The following is a 19,937-nucleotide window of genomic DNA, read 5'->3' as shown; positions in this document are numbered from 1 at the left end:
AAATAGAGAAGTTAAGACAATAACAAAATGCATCCGTTTCCTGAAGATTATGAACGATGTGGGAGTGGTTGGTTGATTTGTGAGTGAAGTGGTTTGTGACACATATATCGCATTTTCTAAACCCATTGTCCAATATTGTATCAATATTATGATTTTCAGCCATGTTAAATTAGATTTCAAACCAGGGGATAGTGAACATCAGGTAAGGAGGCTGCGACGAAAGCTGCCCCATCAGGCAGAATTCTCTGGCAGGTTGAGACTGACTGGCTGATCACGGGAGCAGCTGAATGGGCGCAGCAGACTTCACTCCTGTGGGAGCGAACACTGTTCAGGACCTTTTGCTAAAAACGCGGCTATAACTGATATTTATATGAACGAAATAATTCGAATACCTCGTTGACTTTTACCTTGTTAGCTGTTATCTATCCTGAGGTAAATATTGGCTATAACAAGTTGTTCAGCCAACATCAACCAAATATGAACACAAAATAAACAAAAGAAAAACATAGAAACGCCACACGCACGATGTCTTTGCGTGATGACGTCACTCCGCGTGAATTCACCTGCAGTTTCCATGGAGCCCATCACGTGATTAGCGTGTGCGCAGTGCTTAGGGAGCCCGAGGACTGGAACTCCACCTATCAGAGCAGCGCTCCTAGCAACAATCTCTTAGCAACAATCCCAAACAAAATGGCGCTGTTACTTAGTAACCGGCAGGTTTTTGAGTGACCGGAAGGGAACCAGGTTTATCATCGCTTGTTTTTTTGCCGTGAATTTAGATTTGTCGGATGTCATGGCGGGAAACGCACAGGAAGTGCCGAAGGTTGAGCTGGAAGCCGTTATCGGTTTCAACGGTAAGCGGGTAGGACGCTGTCCGCGCCGAACAGGGCAGTGGGAGTTCGGTGGTTCAGCTACTTGACTTGTAATCGGAAGGTTGCTGGTTCAAGTCCCACCACTGCCAAGTTGCCACTGTTGGGCCTCTGAGCGAGGCCCTTAATCCTCAATTGCTCATGTTGTACTCACTCATAATTGTAAGTTTTGCATAAACGTGTCAGATAAATGCCGTAAACGTAACCACTCAAAACCCTGGCGAGCGAGCATCTAGGTCCGCTAGTTGCGTCAGCTGCAATGAGATGTCCCCTTTCCGCCCAGGGCGTGTATTCTCGGGACTGCGAGCTCATCCCGACAGAGAACATCTCATCTACCCGCTGGGCTGCACGCTGATCATCAAACACCTGACCAGCGGCCGGCAGGGATTCCTTCACGGACACACTAACAACATTTCATGCGTGGCCGTGTCCAAAAGTGGACATTACGTCGGGTCTGGACAGGTTAACTACATGGGTTTTAAGGTGAGACTTTCGAGTGGCACACACCTGGAGCACGTTTAAGTGTCCATGCTGTTGTTTGGTTTGTCATTTGGTGATCATACAGGATCTGAAATGGACATCTTGTTTTTAGTTGCACAATAATTGTGGGTGATGACCCACTGACCTCCAGGGGTATTCAACAGGTTTACAACTACCGGTGCACCCTAAAGCCTTTATTTATAACTTTATAATACTTGATAACACTGTGATAATACTAATGATGTGTGTTTATCATTATCATTATACTAATGAACATGTGCTTCTCAGGCTGATGTTATAATCTGGGATTATGCACGAAGGGAAATCTACGCCCGCTTAATCCTCCATAAAGCAAAGGTGGAGGCACTGGCCTTCTCTCCAAATGACAAGTACCTGGTGACCCTGGGTGGCCAGGATGACGGCAGGTACCGTATCATTCTCCCTGCAGGCCTCCAAACCCCACATAGCAAACCTTCTCCACTCTCACACGAAGAGGACAAAAGAGAGCAAAATTCTTTAAAGCCTTTACAGTATGAGGGCAGATTACTTCCTGATATTTCTGGACAGAGCTACCAGTACAAGACCCACCCCCACACACACACACACCCACAAATCAGCACCATAACGAGTCAGATTTAGAGACATTAAGGGAGCTGTAATTTGAAATTTTGGAAAAGTATTACTGTCATTTCTGCTTTGTGATGCCTGAACAAACTTGTAATACAATTATAACAATTTTTCATGGTATTCTATATTATAGTGGCATACAGCAAAAACATGGACCTTGGATGTAGACTCCTGTTAGCACTTTGCTAATTCTCAGTATAATCAGTTGACCCAATGGCACAATCAGGTGAAGTGATAAGGCAGCTGTATCTGTGTTCTCCATGTGTGTCTGTGGTCTCCATGCTGATGCTTCTGGTGTGTATTCAGTATAGTCGTGTGGAACATTGAGAAGAAGGAGGCGATCTGTGGAAGCCCCGCATCTGCACACAGCGCCGGACACTGCCTTGCTGTGGGCTACACCAACCATAGTGACCACGTCTTCGTCTCAGCTGGGAAGTAAGAGAATGTGGGAATGGGTGTCCGTTATTCCTTAAAGGAATACTTTAAGAGCCAGAGAAACGATCTAGATTTCCAGAGGGAATAATCCCAGGACATAACACTCCGTAAAAGCATTCAAGAGATCTAACGCTCACATGGGAGCAGGTGTTTGTGATTAGTTGTGTATTTATGGAATATAGGGCTGTGTTAAAGGGATAAATGTGTCTTTAGTACTACAACTGCAGAGGTGTTTGATGATTGACACTGCAGCTAAAGTGAAAATAGATATTTCCTGTCACCCACTAACTAACTCTTCCTTTAAAAGATTACTCAATCATTAATTCTAAAAAGTATGCTTTAATCAGCAAACAGGGTACTGTAAAATGGATTGAAATGCTTGGTTGTAGTGTGAAAGATCTATAAATGATGTCTGTAAATTATGTCTTCAAATATTGCCCTCAAAGTTTTTTGTTGTTGTTTGGTTTGGGGTTGGAATGCTCCCGATATACTCCTACTGTCCGTAGTAGATCTATTACTAATGCATTATACATATTCAGTATATTACATACATTCAGTAATAAAGTTTATAGAGTAATACACTTTGACTCACCATGGAGACTAAGGATGTCCGTTGTAGTGCAGTGTGATGCTATGTAATGTACAGCATGGCTGTATGCTGTGAGTAATGTGGAATTTTATACCTTCCTGTTGTTTTGTGCAGTGGTACGCTCCGCGTGTGGGAGCTGGATCTGCCCAACAGGAAGATCCGACCCACGGAGTGCCAGACAGGACAGCTAAAGAGGGTCATGAAGTGCATAGAGGTGAGAAGTTTCCGAGTTCACCTGCCCCACTACCATACCAGGCAGTCCAGAGAATTTCCACAGAAATTCAGTTTTCAGTGTAAAATGTCCATGTCTTTATTGATGAGGGGATCCTGGAAGAACTATTTTTAGCTGCTGTATGGTCTCCAGATCCTAGGTTCTCTGAATTCATTTAAACTCATCAATCACTTTGAATAGAATTAGATTCTACTGTAGACAAAAAAGCATGAAGGAACCATTTTCTGTTTTGGCAAACATGAAGCTCAATTCCTACTATGCACACTAGGCCATTAAAAATATCTATGTATGATCAAATACATTTTTTAAAATTAATCCCTATGTATCCTAAATGTTGAGTTGTATGGTAACGAGGTGTGTTGCTTTTGGAAGATCCCGGAGGACGATGGTTTCTTCTACTGTGGGACCACCAGTGGAGACATCCTGAAAGTGAACATGAAGACCAGGCTTCTGACCTGCTGTGGGCCTGCCAAGCAGAAGTTCAGCCAGGTGAGTGCCAGCAGCCTGGCGGCCACGCCCCTCAGGACCAGCACAGCCTCTGGGAGGTGTCAGCAGTGCAGGTCTAACACCACCCCCCAATGTCTGTCCTCAGGGTGTGAACGCTCTCAAAATGCTGAAGACGGGTGATTTGTTGGTGGGTACAGGAGACGGCACCTTCAGCCTCTGCTCCGGGGCCAACTTCAAAACCATCAGGTAGAACCCACCTAGACAGTGTTTGTGTGTGTGTTTGTGTGTGTGTTTGTGTGTGTGTGTGTTTAGTAGTTCCCTATGGTTATGGTAGGTGTATGCTTAGGAGAATTAGTGTGTAAATGTTATCATATTATCAAAAATGTTTCTTTATTTATGGTGGTAGGGAACCACAGCACTAGACATAGCTTCACCAAAATACATTGACTGTTGGTGTTCACAGTGGCCACACTAGGATAAATTAATGAATACACAAAACCCTTGTGTATGAAGTACTAAGCCCATGTTTGCTGCTGGGGTTTAGGCGGGTGGAGCTGGAGGGGGGTGTGACATCGCTGGCTCTGCGGGGTGAGGGCCAGCAGGTGTTTGTCGGCACGGACGCTGCGCAGATCTACCGCTTCGGCTACACCGACTTCAAACCAGAGCTCATCGCCACCAACCACAGCAGCGCAGTGCATGATGTGGCCTTCCCTGCGTAAGGCACACAGTTCTACTGGAAACACCTCCAAAACACAACAAGAAAACAAAAGAATGAAGCATTTTGTTTGTACAGTTCACTGAGACCACTAAAGGGAGACAAGCATAAATTAGCCATATCATCATTTTCGCTCTCTCTCTCTCTCTCTCTCTCTCTCTCTCTCTCTCTCTCTCTCTCTCATTCATATATTTATATATATATATAAAAATATAATATCTCTGTTCAGTGGAAGTTCGGAGCTGTTTGCCACCTGCTCTCAGGATGACATCCGGGTTTGGCACACTGATTCCAGTAAGGAGCTGTTGAGAATACGGGTTCCCAACATGACGTGCAACGCCCTAGGCTTCACCTCGGACGGCAGGCACATCTTCAGCGGTGGGAATTACACTGCAGTGAAGTCAACATTAAACTGTTAGGGGAAAAAAGATTAAACATCAGGAATAAAGTGATCAGTCCATGTTCACCTTAAACAACTGACTGCTGTGACCTGTGACATTTAACTGTAAATCTCATTTACGTCGTTATGGTTTATTAGCTAAAATGATTTCTGGGGTTTCTGCCCTAGCCTGGAATGATGGGAAAATCCGTGTGTTCACCCCCGAGAGCGGACGGCTGGCGTTGGTTATCCACAATGCCCACAGCATGGGGGTGACGGCCATCGCGGGCACCAGGGACAGCTCACGTCTTGTCAGCGGAGGGGGGGAAGGACAGGTAAGCCAAGGGCTGAACCACTCACCATAACGGGGGCCGCCACTGTGTCCTCACCACTGCATCCTCACCACTGAATCCTCACCAATGCCTTAGAGATTTAGCATCTCCTTTCCACCCACTCCATCTGAAGTGTTAGAACCACTTCATGGTTATTCTCACGAGGGTTCTCTCTGGAACCAGAGGTTATCGCTCTGTCTATCGGTTTAGTGTGAAGTGAATTAAAGCTCAGTGTCTGGGCTAAAGCTGCCTGTCGTTTCACGGCAGTTAGCTGGCGTTTGTTCGTTCAGCTCCGTTGTGTTGAGCTCTGTGTGACGAGTACGTGCCTCGGCCTGCAGGTTCGGCTCTGGGAGATCTTGCACGGCTCCCACAAGCTGGTCACCAGTATGAAGGAGCACAAAGCGTCTGTCAATGCCATCCAGATCAAAAGCAACGACCAGGAGTGTGTGACCGCCAGCTCTGATGGAGCCTGCATAATCTGGGACCTTGTGTGAGTGTGTACGTGCACACACATACACACACATACACACACACACACACACGTACATACACGCATGCATGCATTCACACAGACACACACATGCATGCGCACATGCGCACACACACAACACAACACATACTGTATAACAGGTAATGCATGCAGTCTTTCTTTGTCGTGTGTTAATGTCAGTGTCAGATGTCAATGTTAAGCTGGACTTTAATAATTTAATAGTCTCCTACTGACTATGAGTTGTACATTCTTTGTATTCTGGGAGACCATTCAGTAGTTGTATGTTAAAATATGTTAAAATATATAAACTGAAAAATATTATTACTGTAGAAACTTGTAAGTCAACTCATCAGTTGGTGCTGTTATGTAATGCTTGTGAAGTGTATTATCAACACGGATAGGGTTCACAGCTAAAAATTATTACACATATATCACATTTATCTGTACAAAGCTTTGTTAATGGTTCTGCTCTCTCTCTTTCTCTCTTTTATATCAGGCGGTTTATAAGGAATCAGATGGTTTTGGCTAACACGCTGTTCCGAACAGTGTGCTACCATCCTGAAGAGTACCAGATCATCACCAGTGGCACAGACAGAAAGGTAGTGTGTGTGTGTGTGTGTGTGTGTGTGTGTGTGGATCTGCAATAGTACTTTAAATTGCCAAATACAGGAAGTGAGGTAGAGAGAGAGAGAGAGAGAGAGGTAGTGAGGTGGAGAGAGATTGAGGTAGAGAGAGAGAGATAGAGGTAGTGAGGTAGCAGGAAAGAGAGAGGTAGTGAGGTAGAGAGGGAGGGAGAGAGAGGTAGAGAGAGATGGAGGTAGTGAGGTAGAGTGGAAGGGAGAGAGAGATGGAGGTAGTGAGGTAGAGAGGGAGGGAGAGAGATAGAAGAAGGGAGAGCGAGATGGAGAGGGAGAGAGATAGAGATGGTGAGGTACGGAGAGACAGTAAGGGAGAGAGAGATAGAGGTAGTGAGGTAGAGAGAGAGGGAGATGTAGTGAGGTAGATGGAGAGGGAGATAGTGAGGTAGAGATGGAGAGGGAGAGAGATAGAGATGGTGAGGTAGGGAGAGACAGTAAGGGAGAGAGAGATAGAGGTAGTGAGGTAGAGAGAGAGGGAGATGTAGTGAGGTAGATGGAGAGATAGTGAGGTAGGGAGAGACAGAGATAGTGAGGTAGGGAGAGACAGTGAGGTAGAGAGAGATGGAGATAGATATCTGCCTGCCATAACATGCGCGCGCGCGCACACACACAGACTATATTACCCAGTTTATAAAAGTTATCTAACTATTTATTGTTTCCCATCTTTATTATTTATTTATTTATTTTCCTTTCTTTTCATTTCATCCCTTTCATGTCTTCCTATTATTATTATTATTATTATTATTATTATTATTATTATTTCAGACCAATTACAGTTCTCTTCAAGTTCTTTATCATAAGAGAATTTCCATTAACCATTACCATTAACTCTCTCTCTCACTCTCTCTCTCTCTCATTCATATATATATATATAAATATTTTTAGCTGTGTTTCCTCACTCAGTTGGGCCTGAAACACAGTTCAGCATTAACACCACACTAACACTACATTAACACACACTAACACTACACTAACACTACAAAAGCTCAGGACCAGAACATAACAGCAGACCAATCAGAATCACCCAAATTACAAAACAACTCAAAACTACATCACTCAATCAAAATCACAGTGTAAAATGGAGTGTTATTTGGCCCTAAATCTACAGTACAGCGTGGCAAATTACCTAAACGCACTTCTGATCTAAAACTGAGCTCCATCTGACCAAGTACAGATTCAGTGGTGTGAGCCTGGGCACAGAGACCAGCAGACATTAACAGTCCTGGTTCCCTATAGAGCAGAGACTGTGGCAGCAGTGCCAGGACTAGAAGATCTAGACACAGCTGCACTTTCTAACTGTACAAAATTAACCCAGATTAGACATAAATTCTTTACCAAAATTAGCCACATATTCCCCGAGTTTAAAAGGCTTGCCATATGAACGTAAAGAGTTCAGAACACTGGCAGCGCTGTACGTTTACTCCTGCCACAGTCTGATATTATTATTGTTGTTGTTGTTGTTGTTGTTGGTAATAGGAGTATTGTTGTAGTTGTGGTGGTGGTGGTAATGGGAGTATTGGTGTAGTTGTTGTTAATAATAAAAATAATAATAATAATAATATTATTAGTATTATTAATAAATTTTTTTGTTGGTAATATGAGTATTGTAGTTATATTATAATTGGCAGTGCTGTACGTTCACTCCTGCCACACTCTGAGGGACAGTGAGTGACCGTGTCAGACATCAGAGATACAGACGTTTAACATTATTATATTTTATATTTATATATTATTATAAAAAATATTTTATATTATAAAGATAACAGTTAAAGTAATAATGGTAATAGTATTGCTGTTGATTATATTATTATTTCTATTATTGTTAATTTCTTCATCAAAGGTTTGGCAATACAAATGTAAATATTTGTCATTCCAATAAAGCAGAGAGAGAAAGAGAGAGAGAGAGAGAGAGAGAGAGAGAGAGAGAGAGAGACAGAGACACACACACAGAGACACAGAGACACAGGGTAAGCTTTTTTGCACTCCTGTGGATATGATGCACTAAAGGTGTCTTTTGCCAGAGAGCCCATCTGCTGCTGCAGGACTGAGCTGCCACATCTTATTAAAGCCTCACTACCCCCCTCCCCCATCTGTCTCACTGCCAGCCTGTCTTTCTGTATCTACTGCCTCCCTCTCATGTTAGCTATGGGAAAGTGTGGAGTCATCAAAGGAAAGCATAATCAGGGGCCTGAGGTTGGAAGCAAAAGAGAGCTAATAATATGGCAATCCACGCATACGGCAGACGCAGACAACCGGCTTCAGACACGCTGCCTCATGTCCTCTCAAACCAGGAAGAGCCCCCTCAGTTTAGCAGACCTGCTACTATAACGCGTCTGATTCAGCAAATTATGGACTTTTCCATAAATTGACCCTCAACCCTTTGCACAGATTGGCTACTGGGAGGTGTACGACGGTTCGGCCATACGCGAACTGGAGGCGTCCCTGTCAGGGGCAGTTAACGCCATGTGCCTCACCCAGGACGGGGGTCACTTTGTGAGCGGTGAGTAAGGAGAAGGAGATCTCTTTTACTTCTCTCATCGGCATCATATAACTACGTAATAAAGGTTACACAGTGATACTGTGGCCTGATTACAACATAATACCTCGCATAGAAACGTCTGCTGGACAAGGTGGGACTGCCCAGACCTTTATGTTGGAATTGGTGGACTTTATTGTCAATAGTGGATTTGTGTTAGCAATGGTTGGTTAAGCATGGGCCAAAGAACCCGATCATGGTAGCCTCTACTGAATGTACAAAGATTGTGCTTCCAATGTCCTGCACTGCTCTTCCCCGCAGGTGGAGACGACAAGCTCCTGAAGGTGTGGAGCTACTCCGACGGTGAGGTCACACACGTGGGCGTCGGCCACAGCGGCAACATCACCAGCGTTCGGATCTGCCCCAACGACAGGAACATCGTGAGCACCAGCGAAGATGGCGCTATCCTGAGGTGGAGATTCCCCCACCCCTCATAGAGCTCCACCCGAACTCTCCCACCACCTGGCCTGTTTTGACCGCACCCCGGACTGGGCCACGGCCACACAATTACAAACAAACAAATTATGGATTAAAGCTGACATTCTTTTGCTCACTGAATGATTTTTTTTTTTGCTTGAGAGAATGATAAAAATAACATTATCTTCAGGTCTTACAAAAACAGATAAAGATACAGTACGAGACCCAAATACTGATTCTCAAATCCTGCCAGACCGCTAGACTGCATTTTTTATTAAATAACGAATAAATATTTTAAAAATGCATCATGAAATCAAGGGCTAGAACGGACTGTGGGTGTTTTGTAAATCCAGAAAAGTAAATTCAGAATCCTCAGGTGAAGATGGGTGAGGATTCTGGTGAAGTCTTAGTCCACAGCAGGACCCTGTCCACAGCAAGATCATGTCCACAGCAGGATCCCATCAAAAGCAAGTTCCTGTCTACAGTGGGACCCTGTCCACAACAAAACATCTGCAAGGACAGAAGTCATTGATGTTAAATCATTCCCTTATGCACCAGTTTCAGGTTGATCTCAGTGCAGTGAATGTTTGCACCCACACACCAGTTGAAGCAGTGTGCTTTAAGCAGGTTCATGGTGTTTGATTTTTTTTTTTTTTTTTTAAATGAGAATTTTGGAAGTGAGGTAACCAATGGAAGCAACTTCGCCAGCTTCACCTTCATGTAGCTCAGGTGTTGGACTGGTCCACACTATAGCAGTAGTCATATGATAGAAATGTTACATAACATGCGAATACTTAAAGATGAGCTAATGTATACTTTAATGTATAATGAATGGTGATTATATTCAAATAGGTAATAAACGTGTTTCCATAAGTAAATAAATCAACTTTTAAAAAAGCCATTATGAGATAGATGCCATTATTTTAAATACTAGTACAGTTTGTCACACATTTTTGAGTTGCACCTGTATTGAACAGTAATGCTTAGAAGTAAGGTGTTGCAAAAGCAGTGTTTGGTAAGTGAGCTAGCATCCAGGATGCACGGAACCGGCGAGTGTGGCTGAGCTGGGGATTGAACTGGCCTGGTGCCAGTTTGCCCATCACCATTAAGCAGTGAGTGGAGGAGCTGCAGTCATGGCCAGGGTTAGCGCTTGCTCCCCTCCCAGCTGGGGTTGTCTCTGGGCCTCTCTAATGCATGCGCTTCAGAGGCGGGGTGGCCTGACCCTGGCACTTCTGTGCTGCTCGAGGGATCGTAATAGCCAAAGCTGTATTCCCACAGCAGTATTTCTGATGCAGCACCAAGGCTGAGAGGGCATGATGTTTTGTAATATGAAAGCTTGGTATCTTACTGAATATGCTATGAACAAACCCACAAGATGACTTGCAAATTCATTAAGGTTTATTAGGCTGCTATATCAAGCACAACAGGGAAGGCAGAGTGAGGGAATTTATACAGTATTTGTTTTCATGAGTATTTGTGCAATTGGCAAGATTAATGTTGGAATAAGCCTTGTCAATTCAATTTGGGGCATTTTCGATTAATCCAGGGTGAACAGCAGTGTTCCACTGAATGTTGAATAGATTTTGTCATTGTTTCCAACCTTGTTTTCTCGTTGCAGCCTCACGTAGACCGTGTCTCCTTTCCTCAGCTCAGTTGTGACTGCGTTTGAGGCACTCTCCCCAATGACAGAGGAGCTCCTCGTGATTAGATACGCCAGGGTCGATACCAGCTCACTGCCATTTTTAAAAATGCCCAGGTTAGTCAGGGGCGACATCGCCAAGAAATGGAGAGAGAACGCATAGACGCCCTTCACGGGAGCCGTGAAGATCCCTGGAAAAACATCCACCTGTTTCCAGCAGGTCCGTAGGAATTTTCTCATTTGTATTCGCTTTTCAATTGTTTCTGAACAATGAAAACTCGAAAGTAAAATATGAAAGTGCCCCATTAACATCATAATTATGAAAATTCAATAATAAACATGATTAATTTCTTTCATAGGTATGAAGGTGATTATCCATTTGATAAGCATCATAGTGATTACACTAAATCTTTCCTTGGTTTTATTCAGCCCACAACTGTAGCAAACAGTGCTTTTGTTCAGACCTGTTTGTGGGTTGTATGCATGACCAAAGTTGGTTATCGCTTTTCCATACACCAGTGTGTCACCATGTGCACCTGATGATTGTATCGAGGCCGTGAATGCCACCTGTGGTTTGGCTAAAGCTGCAAAATAAAAAAACGAAAACCATAATTAAACGCAACAACATTCCAATAATTACAGACATCGATGCCATGAATTCAAGCTACTCACAAGAGGACTCTTACCTGGGTTTCAAATTCTTTTGATATTAAACTCAAATTACTACGAAAACAACCTGAACATTGTTCTCAGTAATATATAACAATTGTAACCATGTGTACTTTTGTACTCTTAGAGAAAGCGTATCAACCTTGGGATGTTTTACTCAGTTCCAGCACGTGAGCATCAGTGGCGTCGATTCTGGTCTGTAGTTCCTTCTGCTTCCTCTCCGAGTCTTCTAGCTTTGTTTGAAGCTCCAGCTTGGTAGCAGCCAGTCTCTCTTGCAGAGTCAGCAAAGCCTTCACAATCGCATCCACGTCATCGTCACCACTGGCTCCGCTGTCCGTTAGAGATTTATGTGTTCGAAATGCATTAAACTTTAAATCCTACTGATCACTGCCAAACACTCTTGATTGAAATACAAAACGATGTGTGTGTCCGTGCACATGCTGGGTTCGCCTGGAAGCGGTTTTTCGTAACTGGTTATTATGGCACCTCAGTGTTCTGTGTACTTGCAAACACGTTCAGTATGATTCATCATTTCTATCTTAATTCTCCTTTGCAAAGTTTATAGCATTTGAAAAGTCTTTTTTTAAGTTGTGAAACAAACACTAATGCCTTTATATAAAAAGATACATTGTTTTATGCTGTCATAAGAAAACAACTTGAGAACAACTTCATGATACAAAATGCCAGTTAGTCCTTATTTTCTTATCTCCCTGATTTTTCACATAATGATTTGGGTTCATGTAGGCAGGTAGAACTCACACATTCTGAAGGTCCAGACTGTTGTTTCCGGTGGCCAGAGCACCACGGACACAGATGAGTGCAGAAAGCAAGAGAAATGCTGTTTCAAAGTGCCTGAACTCCTGTGGCATCACACATATGTACCAACATACAGTACAGTACAATGTAAGTGCTTAACCACAGTGTTTGCACTTGAAATGCACTGCATGCATAGTTAGCTATGAATTGCTATGTCTTACGTATTTATAAGTCTGTAAATATTCCATTAATTTTTTACCACTAGAAAGGCAAGACAATATGACTGAATTTTAATCTGGCTATATTAATGAATGTCACAATAAAATATTGTGAACAATAAGCATATGGCACGAAAAAGAAAGTTGTCTTACCATAATAATGATTTGAATTTTCAGATCTCCTTGAACTGCAAATCCTGAGATGATCATGTGAGATTGACAACCATTTTTATATCTGCTCAGGTCCCTACCCACAATGCAAGTCAGGTGTGTAGTAAGACTGACATTGCCATTTACTTTAACTGCCCTGGAAAACTGTTCAACCTCCAAAACATGCAACTTTATTGAGGCCAACAATGAAATACTATATTTGCCACAGATGTATTTTTCACTTCAGCTGAATTCCACTGTTAACTTTCTCAGGTATGATATCCAGTCTGTCCCCACTCAGACGATTTCATCCGATTTGGTTCATTCCGTGAGTTGATTTCAGTCAGTTTAACATATCTGCAATTAAAAAATTCACTGACAGATCAATCTGTATCAGTAAAAATATTCCAAGAACATGGATGATGTTTGAAATTAGAAAATCAGAGTACACAAGTCACAACAGGATGTCATGCTGCTTTTTTGCTGCTTGTTAAATGAAAAACTCACACGGTTCCATGACTAATCTATAAGTGAAGTCTGTCTGATGATTTTCTCCAATTTACGAGTTCTTGGATACTCAGAGTTTGAAGCTGCTGAATGACATGCAATCATTCTTGAAGAACCAAGCATGTAGTTCGGTTCCCTTTTTCTGGACCAAACAAGAAAATTACGCACCTGCTCAGGCGGTCTCGGTCCTCTTATTTGGTGCTCACCAAAGTTTGAAAGGAAGCACTTATGCTAACAAATCGCAGTAACAGATCAAATCACGCCATGCCTAATTTTAAATCGAACCAAAGCTACCAATTCTCAAGTTCAAGTTCGGTTTATTTGTCACATACATAGTCATACACAGTATAACCTGCAGTGAAATGGTTGAGAGTGCTCTGTCCAAACTGAGGAGAAAGAAAACAGGGGTGCATAGAGAAATATATTCTATATATGTACAAAAATATATTAACAATGTATGTACAATATATGTATAATATGATTATATACACAATGTACAATGTATATGGTTGTGTGTATATATGTATGTACACAATGTACAGAATGTACAGATCCATTTTGTAAAATGGCATATTTACAGTTTTTATGTTACATGGTGGTAATAGTGGACATGGTACATGGTGGACTTATGTAGTTTATGGTGGAGAAGCTTGTCCTGTGTTATTTCACTGTGTTATGTCCGTGGGAAACAGTGACAGTTCACAGTAAAATGAAACTTGCATCATCTTATAACATAAAATATTGGTTCTTATCAACAACTGTAGATTTCCTGTGACGTTGTTACACAATATGTCTGACCGATCTTAAATTGCTAGTTTGGAAATAAGATATTTTGTGAAGTCATAGTTTAGATTTTTGCAGTTAACATGTCTCTCAGTTGCTGAACTTCTATACTGTACACACACACACACACACACACACACACACACATACAGAGGCCATCGGTATAGTCTTATGGGTCCCATGCTACAGCATTGAACATCGCTTTTGAAACAGACAGTCAGTGCTCAGACTGAACTATTGCACTTTCTAACAGACTGAAAGGTGACTAGACAGTGTATAACATCACTTACTTTGACTTGTACCATTATTTGACCTAATCAACAGGTAGGCCAAGCTAGTCAGTATTGTCACCTAGACAGTTAACAATGTGATCTAGATGTTCACGCCTACAACCTACCATTAGGTTGCACATCAACACTACCATCAGGCTAAGTCAGTGGGCCAAGTCTTCCTATCGCCTCCATTTCACAGGACTAATGAACCCCTGAACCTCACAGACAAGGAAAGCAGGTGAACACAACTATACAAAGTTCATTTAAATGTCCATCAATTCATACACAACACAATAAGACCACACCACTGGCACCCAGAGGTCTGGGCAATAAGCACCGCTTGCATACGTCTACAACTCCAAGAAGCAGTCTGCACTCATCACAGCTAGGCCCTTCTCCCCACAGGGCACTTAGAAGATAAACAGCTGTGGTAAACACAAAAGAGCCAACAAATGAAAGCCACACCCAGAGAGTACCACATGATGCCGTCTTTAATAGTCTCAGGAATCAAACAGGGTGAGGTTGCCTCCACTGTCTTCCCAGCTGCCCTCTGACAGAATAAATCCCTCAGGAAGAAGCTCTGCTCCTTATCCTGAGTGCTCTCGCCTCCTGGAGCCACAGAGCTGCACTCTGCGTCTCACTGGGCCTCTGTATACACCACTCAATAAATGCCTGTACAATTAAAACATTGGACAGAAACTTGGGAAGGCACCAAAGAAGTCTATAAGAGGGAAGTAATAGCATTCCTTTAAATATACTCAACAGCATTGATGAAGTACCTTCCCACAGTACCACTGTCGCCTTTACCAGGTCATTCACCACATTACTGGGCTCTTCCCTCATCCTGGCTGTCTCTGTCTCTTTTTATACCATGGTACAGTCTATTAGGATCCTTTCACACTAATGCACCAATTAGTCCCAAGTGGAGATTTCCCTCCCGTCACAAAAATAAAAGTCCACAAGTGCAACATAATACAAAATATACAAACAATAAAATCAGAAAATAATACATCCTGACACTGACTAACTATGTATCTGGGGATTTAGAGACCATTTTTTTAAATGACAAATTTTCAGATAGAGAATTGATTAGCTAACTTCTTGACTTACCTGACCCATGTCTGCTACACACATAGACATGGATATTATCAGGATTCCATAAAGTGCATGTAGTTAAGTGATGTTAGCCTTCCTGTCTGATGATAGCCTTAAGCTGACTATGATGTCTTTTGGCTCCATTTTGCATTATGGACTCATATAAAATCTTAAGTTGGTGTTTTTAAATATTATTTGTCATGCACCCCACTACGTGCATTTTGGCACATTTGAAATTTAAATTTAAAACCAATAAAGTTAAGTGTGCAAAGCAATCAGTGGAAACTGAACTTCAGTTCTTTTATTCTCTTTTAACCTGGCGGATAAGCTAATGGGGCAACGTTGGATAAACATTAGTGGGAACCAGGTAATACACTAACTCACTGAGTCCAATAGTTAAAACGCACATGCTAAAGGAGTCTACCTAACCACTTGTCAATCGAGCTAACATTAAAGAACAGAAAACTGTATTTACCACTGCATAACTGAATAAGGAAAGTTCATTGCATGGAACTGATATACCGTGAACCTCAAACTCTGCTGTCAACTCCTTCAAATGTAAATCCCACACAAGCAAAACAGGGTCATTATCAGACCAGTTCCAGAAACCCTACACTGTTATCTAATAGTCTTAACTAAAATTTACGCCCCTACAATTTGCATACACCAGCCCACATTCTACCCCACAGGCAGCTACTGGTGGGTCTAGATTTGCAGTAAAACCTCACTGTTTATGGCTATACTTTGATGAGAAATGGGTTATAGTTATGGACAGAAATCTCCCATGTGCCTGCACGTCACACTGAGAGATCATTTATTCAGTACTAACAGGTATTACTTTCTCAAAGAATTATGTCTTAGTTTTGTTTTTGAAGATCACAGATATAAAATGCCACTTTATTTCTAGTTTGCATGTCATTCATATAATTAATGCAATAATCATATCTGATCAAAATATGTAACTGTCAGTCAGAGTTGCACAACTGTTGCACAGTTACTCTACCTAAGTGGTTAGTGGGAATGTCTGAAAATGGCAGTCAGTACAGTCAGTACTGCTATTTCTTCACATGTTTTGCTATGAAAGAAACATGAGGCAACTAGCAGAATAAATAATTTGTGAAAGTATAGCAGGTGCTCTGATCACAAAAGATGCACATTTATTCCAGGTATTAAGAAGAACAATTTCAAAAACAGGATAAACCCAGTACTAAACACCACAGGATAAACCCAGCAACAAACACCACAGTATAAACCCAGTACTAAACACCACAGGATAAACCCAGTACTAATCACCACAGGATAAATCCAGTACTAAACACCACAGTATAAACCCAGTACTAAACACCACAGGATAAACCCAGCAACAAACACCACAGTATAAACCCAGTACTAAACACCACAGTATAAACCCAGTACTAATCACCACAGGATAAATCCAGTACTAAACACCACAGTATAAACCCAGTACTAAACACCACAGGATAAACCCAGTACTAAACACCACAGTATAAACACAGTACTAACACCACAAACATACAGTGTCACAAATGACCCAGAAGTTTACAGCACCTGCTACTGATTTTCAGCTAAATGAACTGGACTTTTCCCGGTGCTGCATCATAATAGCACTACAATGTAAAGCAGGTGATAGTGTAGCCTTGTACAGTTTTTCAAAATGAGGAATGTTAATTTGGTTTGTATTCTTATTATTGAGTATGCGGAGTGAGATTTTTTTGCCCGGCTGGGTTTTGTGTCTTACAGAATTACTCAGTGTGACATCTGGCGTATGTGCCTCAGTCAGCCATTCTCAGACAAACACTGACACTGTGCTAAAGATGTGTGGAGAACTGGATGCATTTTGCTTGCAGATTTGACCATAACCACCAGAGGGAGACACGGGCATAATTTTGCAAGTAACTCTTTTTTTTTCCCTTGCAAAACAAGAGATAGACATATTGAGTTTTTCTGGGTTCATACCACTTCAGCATGCCAAAAAATAAAAGTGAGAAAGGTAGTGTGAGTGAGTGAAAAATATGTGCTACATAGACAGAGAGAAAGAGAGAGAGAGAGAGAGAAAGAAAAGATAAACAATAAGCTTTTCTGCACTCCTGTGGATATGATGCGTCTTTTGCCAGAGAGCCCATCTGCTGCTGCAGGACTGAGCTGCCACGTCTTATTACAGACACACACACTACTACCTTCTCTCTCTCTCTCTCTCTCTCTCTCTCTCTCTCTCTCTCTCTCTCTCTTTCTCTCTCTTCTCTCTCTCTCTCTCTCTCTCTCTCTCTCCCCCCCCCCCCCCATATGCTATGCTCTCTAGGTCTCTCTCCTGTGTCCCTGATACCTAACAAGATCATTCCTCATGTAGACCTCCCCTGGGAGAACATACAGATGGGGATCCACCACATGGAGGAATCAAACCCTTAAACACATCTCTATTATAAGTTCTGTATTAAAATACTACCTTTAATTATTCTATAGTTTTGTAGTAATATAATTAAAATTCTGATGTGTAAAATTCACAATATAACACAATATAACAACAAAAATATTTAAAATAACACAGTATGCTTAATAAGAACCAAAATTCAACAAATAAATAAACAAAAATAAACTATGAAAAGAATAAAAAACTATAAAAGAAATGTTCTATTTGACCCTTTCGACATCAGGTGCGTTAGCGCAGGTGTGCTGTAAAACTCACCTGAGCAGGAAAGAAGCGTAACAGCAGAGGGCTCCTGTATCCCTCACACAACAGGCAGATAAAGGCATAATACATCTGTTGTCATTTACAACAAGTGGGTTATACCGCATATGCGCTAGGCGGGCGGTTAGAGCGCGAGTTTATCAGTTGTAATGCTCAGTCATTCCACGCGGACGGGCCGACTGCGCCAGTCTGTGCAGTGGCGGGTGCTCGCGCTGATGAGGTGTCTGTGAAGGACTTCGGTCCTCCCAGTAGCCTGGAAACCAAACCAAACCGGATTCGCGCTGGGAAGGTAAAACCGCCGGCCATTCATATAGAAGCAAGCACCGGCATCACCCCGGATAAACCGAGCGCGCCTGCAATAGGAGACCAATGCATTCCAACGAGGAAGTGTGTCGCGCGAGCGTGGAACCAGGGACTTCATACCGACTGTGTGCAGGTGCAGCAGACAGTAATGGCCACGCGAAACTACGGGAGCGGGACGGATCGGAATGTCTGGATATTAGTCATGGGTGTTGACACAGAGACCCAAGCGCTTGAGTGCCGGTATTCCGCGCAGGAAGCTCGCACGAACAGGTGGCTGCGCCTTCATAACTCACATCACAGGGACTTATTACATGTGCGTCGCGTTCTGCTCTCCGCTTAGGAACATGGAAACCTCCAAGCAAAAGGAGGAGCGCGCAATGAACGCCAAATCTGCCAAAGACAAGAAGCGCAAATCCCCCAAGGCGTTCCGCAGGACATCGCTGAAATCGCTGGGGAACTTTATTAATAAGGTTTTGAAAACTTTGGGCACTTTGTCTCAAGTCGGCAACGTCGAGCAGCCAGACACTGAGGAGGACGACGGCGGGTTCGGGGACGGCGCGGCGCGCGCGCTGAGCGCCGGTTCGGGGAAGTGCAAACCCGACGGCAGAGACGACTTCAAAAAGAGCGGCACCGTGTCGACCCAAGGACCCGTCAGGGACAGGCTGTCATGGCCGTGCGGCGATAAGACCCCGGGCGTCCAGGGCTTGAAAAATCATGGGAACACCTGTTTCATGAACGCGGTCATCCAGTGCCTGAGCAACACCGACCTGTTGGCGGAGCATCTCGGGCTGGAGCAGTATAAAGCGGAGCAGAGGAGAGCCCACGGCCTCAGACAGGAGGGGCTCCAGCCAGCTAAGGGGGAGGTCACGGAGCGACTGGCCTCGCTGGTCAGGGCACTGTGGACGCTGGAGTACACGCCGCAGCTTTCGGTGGACTTCAAGGTGGGTTCTGGTCTGGGCAGAAGGCTTGGCTGTAGAGGAGCCAGGGGCCAGTGAAGTTTTAGTGCTGCACACCTTCACAGGTAAATCACAAGGAGACCATGTCCTATAGGACCAAAACCTGCCGTTTTATAAAAATAAATCCGGAATAAAGGGTGTTTATTACACTGTTATTAGCAAATGTGTTATTTTGAATTAGATTTGTGGAATTAACAGTTCGTATTATGGGCTTAGTGTAGGTTAGTATAGCAGCTTAGCACGTTTTCAACCTCATAATAAACGTAGGTTACGTGCCATTTCCGTGTTTGGTGCAAGTATGCAGGTGGGCGGAGCCACCGCTCTCTCTCAGGGGAATTACCTGGCGGGTTGGCGAGCGCGTGCTTTCTACGTCCACTGTGAACCTGGCGGCCATTATTATAGAACTACTATATACTATAGTATTACAGTCAGGAGCAAATAGCCATTGTTCGCTGACTGTAGTGTGTTAGATAGCAACATTATAAATAGTTCATATCCCTCTGCAACCTTAAAAACCGGAGGTGAGAAGTCATTAAATTTAGAGGTCTGTAACAGAAAAAGGTCTGGTTTGAAAAGAGTGAGAAAGTAAGACAGTGTTGTTGGGCTTTGCGCTCAGTTTATGGTTCCTACCGAAATCTCAGCACCTCCAGGTCCATGAGAGCTGAGGAAGTCATGAGGAGTAATGGCTGCATGTCA

At 43.0% G+C, this 19,937-nt stretch overlaps 3 protein-coding genes across 5 annotated transcripts in view; 2 read left to right on the top strand and 1 right to left on the bottom strand.

Annotated features, from left to right (window-relative positions):
- Positions 1–684: 684 nt before the first annotated feature.
- On the top strand, positions 685–9,503 carry cfap52 (cilia and flagella associated protein 52). The gene is made up of 14 exons (XM_027021948.3): positions 685–854; positions 1,153–1,352; positions 1,638–1,774; positions 2,283–2,411; positions 3,115–3,214; positions 3,605–3,721; positions 3,825–3,925; positions 4,224–4,394; positions 4,624–4,772; positions 4,963–5,108; positions 5,444–5,595; positions 6,092–6,194; positions 8,622–8,733; positions 9,031–9,503. Exons 1-14 carry the CDS (start codon positions 794–796, stop codon positions 9,204–9,206), a joined length of 1,854 nt encoding a protein of 617 aa, XP_026877749.2. The 5' UTR covers positions 685–793; the 3' UTR covers positions 9,207–9,503.
- Positions 9,504–10,316: 813 nt separating this feature from the next.
- LOC118242014 (complement C1q-like protein 2) lies at positions 10,317–18,098 on the bottom strand. 2 transcript variants are annotated; one of them, XM_081710676.1, is made up of 6 exons: positions 17,980–18,098; positions 12,622–12,975; positions 12,254–12,354; positions 11,637–11,824; positions 11,290–11,409; positions 10,318–11,088 (listed from the first exon to the last, which is right to left on the bottom strand). In XM_081710676.1, the coding sequence occupies exons 2-6, from the start codon at positions 12,676–12,678 to the stop codon at positions 10,724–10,726; spliced, it is 831 nt and encodes a 276-aa protein (XP_081566802.1). In that variant the 5' UTR covers positions 12,679–12,975; positions 17,980–18,098; the 3' UTR covers positions 10,318–10,723. The 2 variants fall into 2 exon arrangements, with proteins under 2 accessions (XP_081566803.1, XP_081566802.1); XM_081710677.1 differs by lacking the exon at positions 17,980–18,098 and having other exon boundaries at positions 10,317–11,016; positions 12,622–17,474.
- usp43a (ubiquitin specific peptidase 43a) overlaps positions 18,096–19,937 on the top strand; it is a 34,178-nt gene continuing 32,336 nt past the window's right edge. The window contains exon 1 of one of the 2 annotated variants that reach the window (XM_027021929.3): positions 18,096–19,226. In XM_027021929.3, the coding sequence (XP_026877730.2) occupies positions 18,597–19,226 (630 nt within the window). In that variant the 5' untranslated portion in view covers positions 18,096–18,596. The remainder of the gene's footprint in view (positions 19,227–19,937) is intronic. The other variant, XM_081710675.1, reaches the window with a different exon arrangement.

This window comes from Electrophorus electricus, chromosome 3 (assembly GCF_041902795.1).
Source record: "Electrophorus electricus isolate QZ-2024a chromosome 3, ASM4190279v1, whole genome shotgun sequence".
Lineage (NCBI taxonomy): Eukaryota > Metazoa > Chordata > Actinopteri > Gymnotiformes > Gymnotidae > Electrophorus > Electrophorus electricus.
Note: the sequence above shows the minus strand (reverse complement) of the source record. Positions and strands in the feature narration are given on the sequence as shown.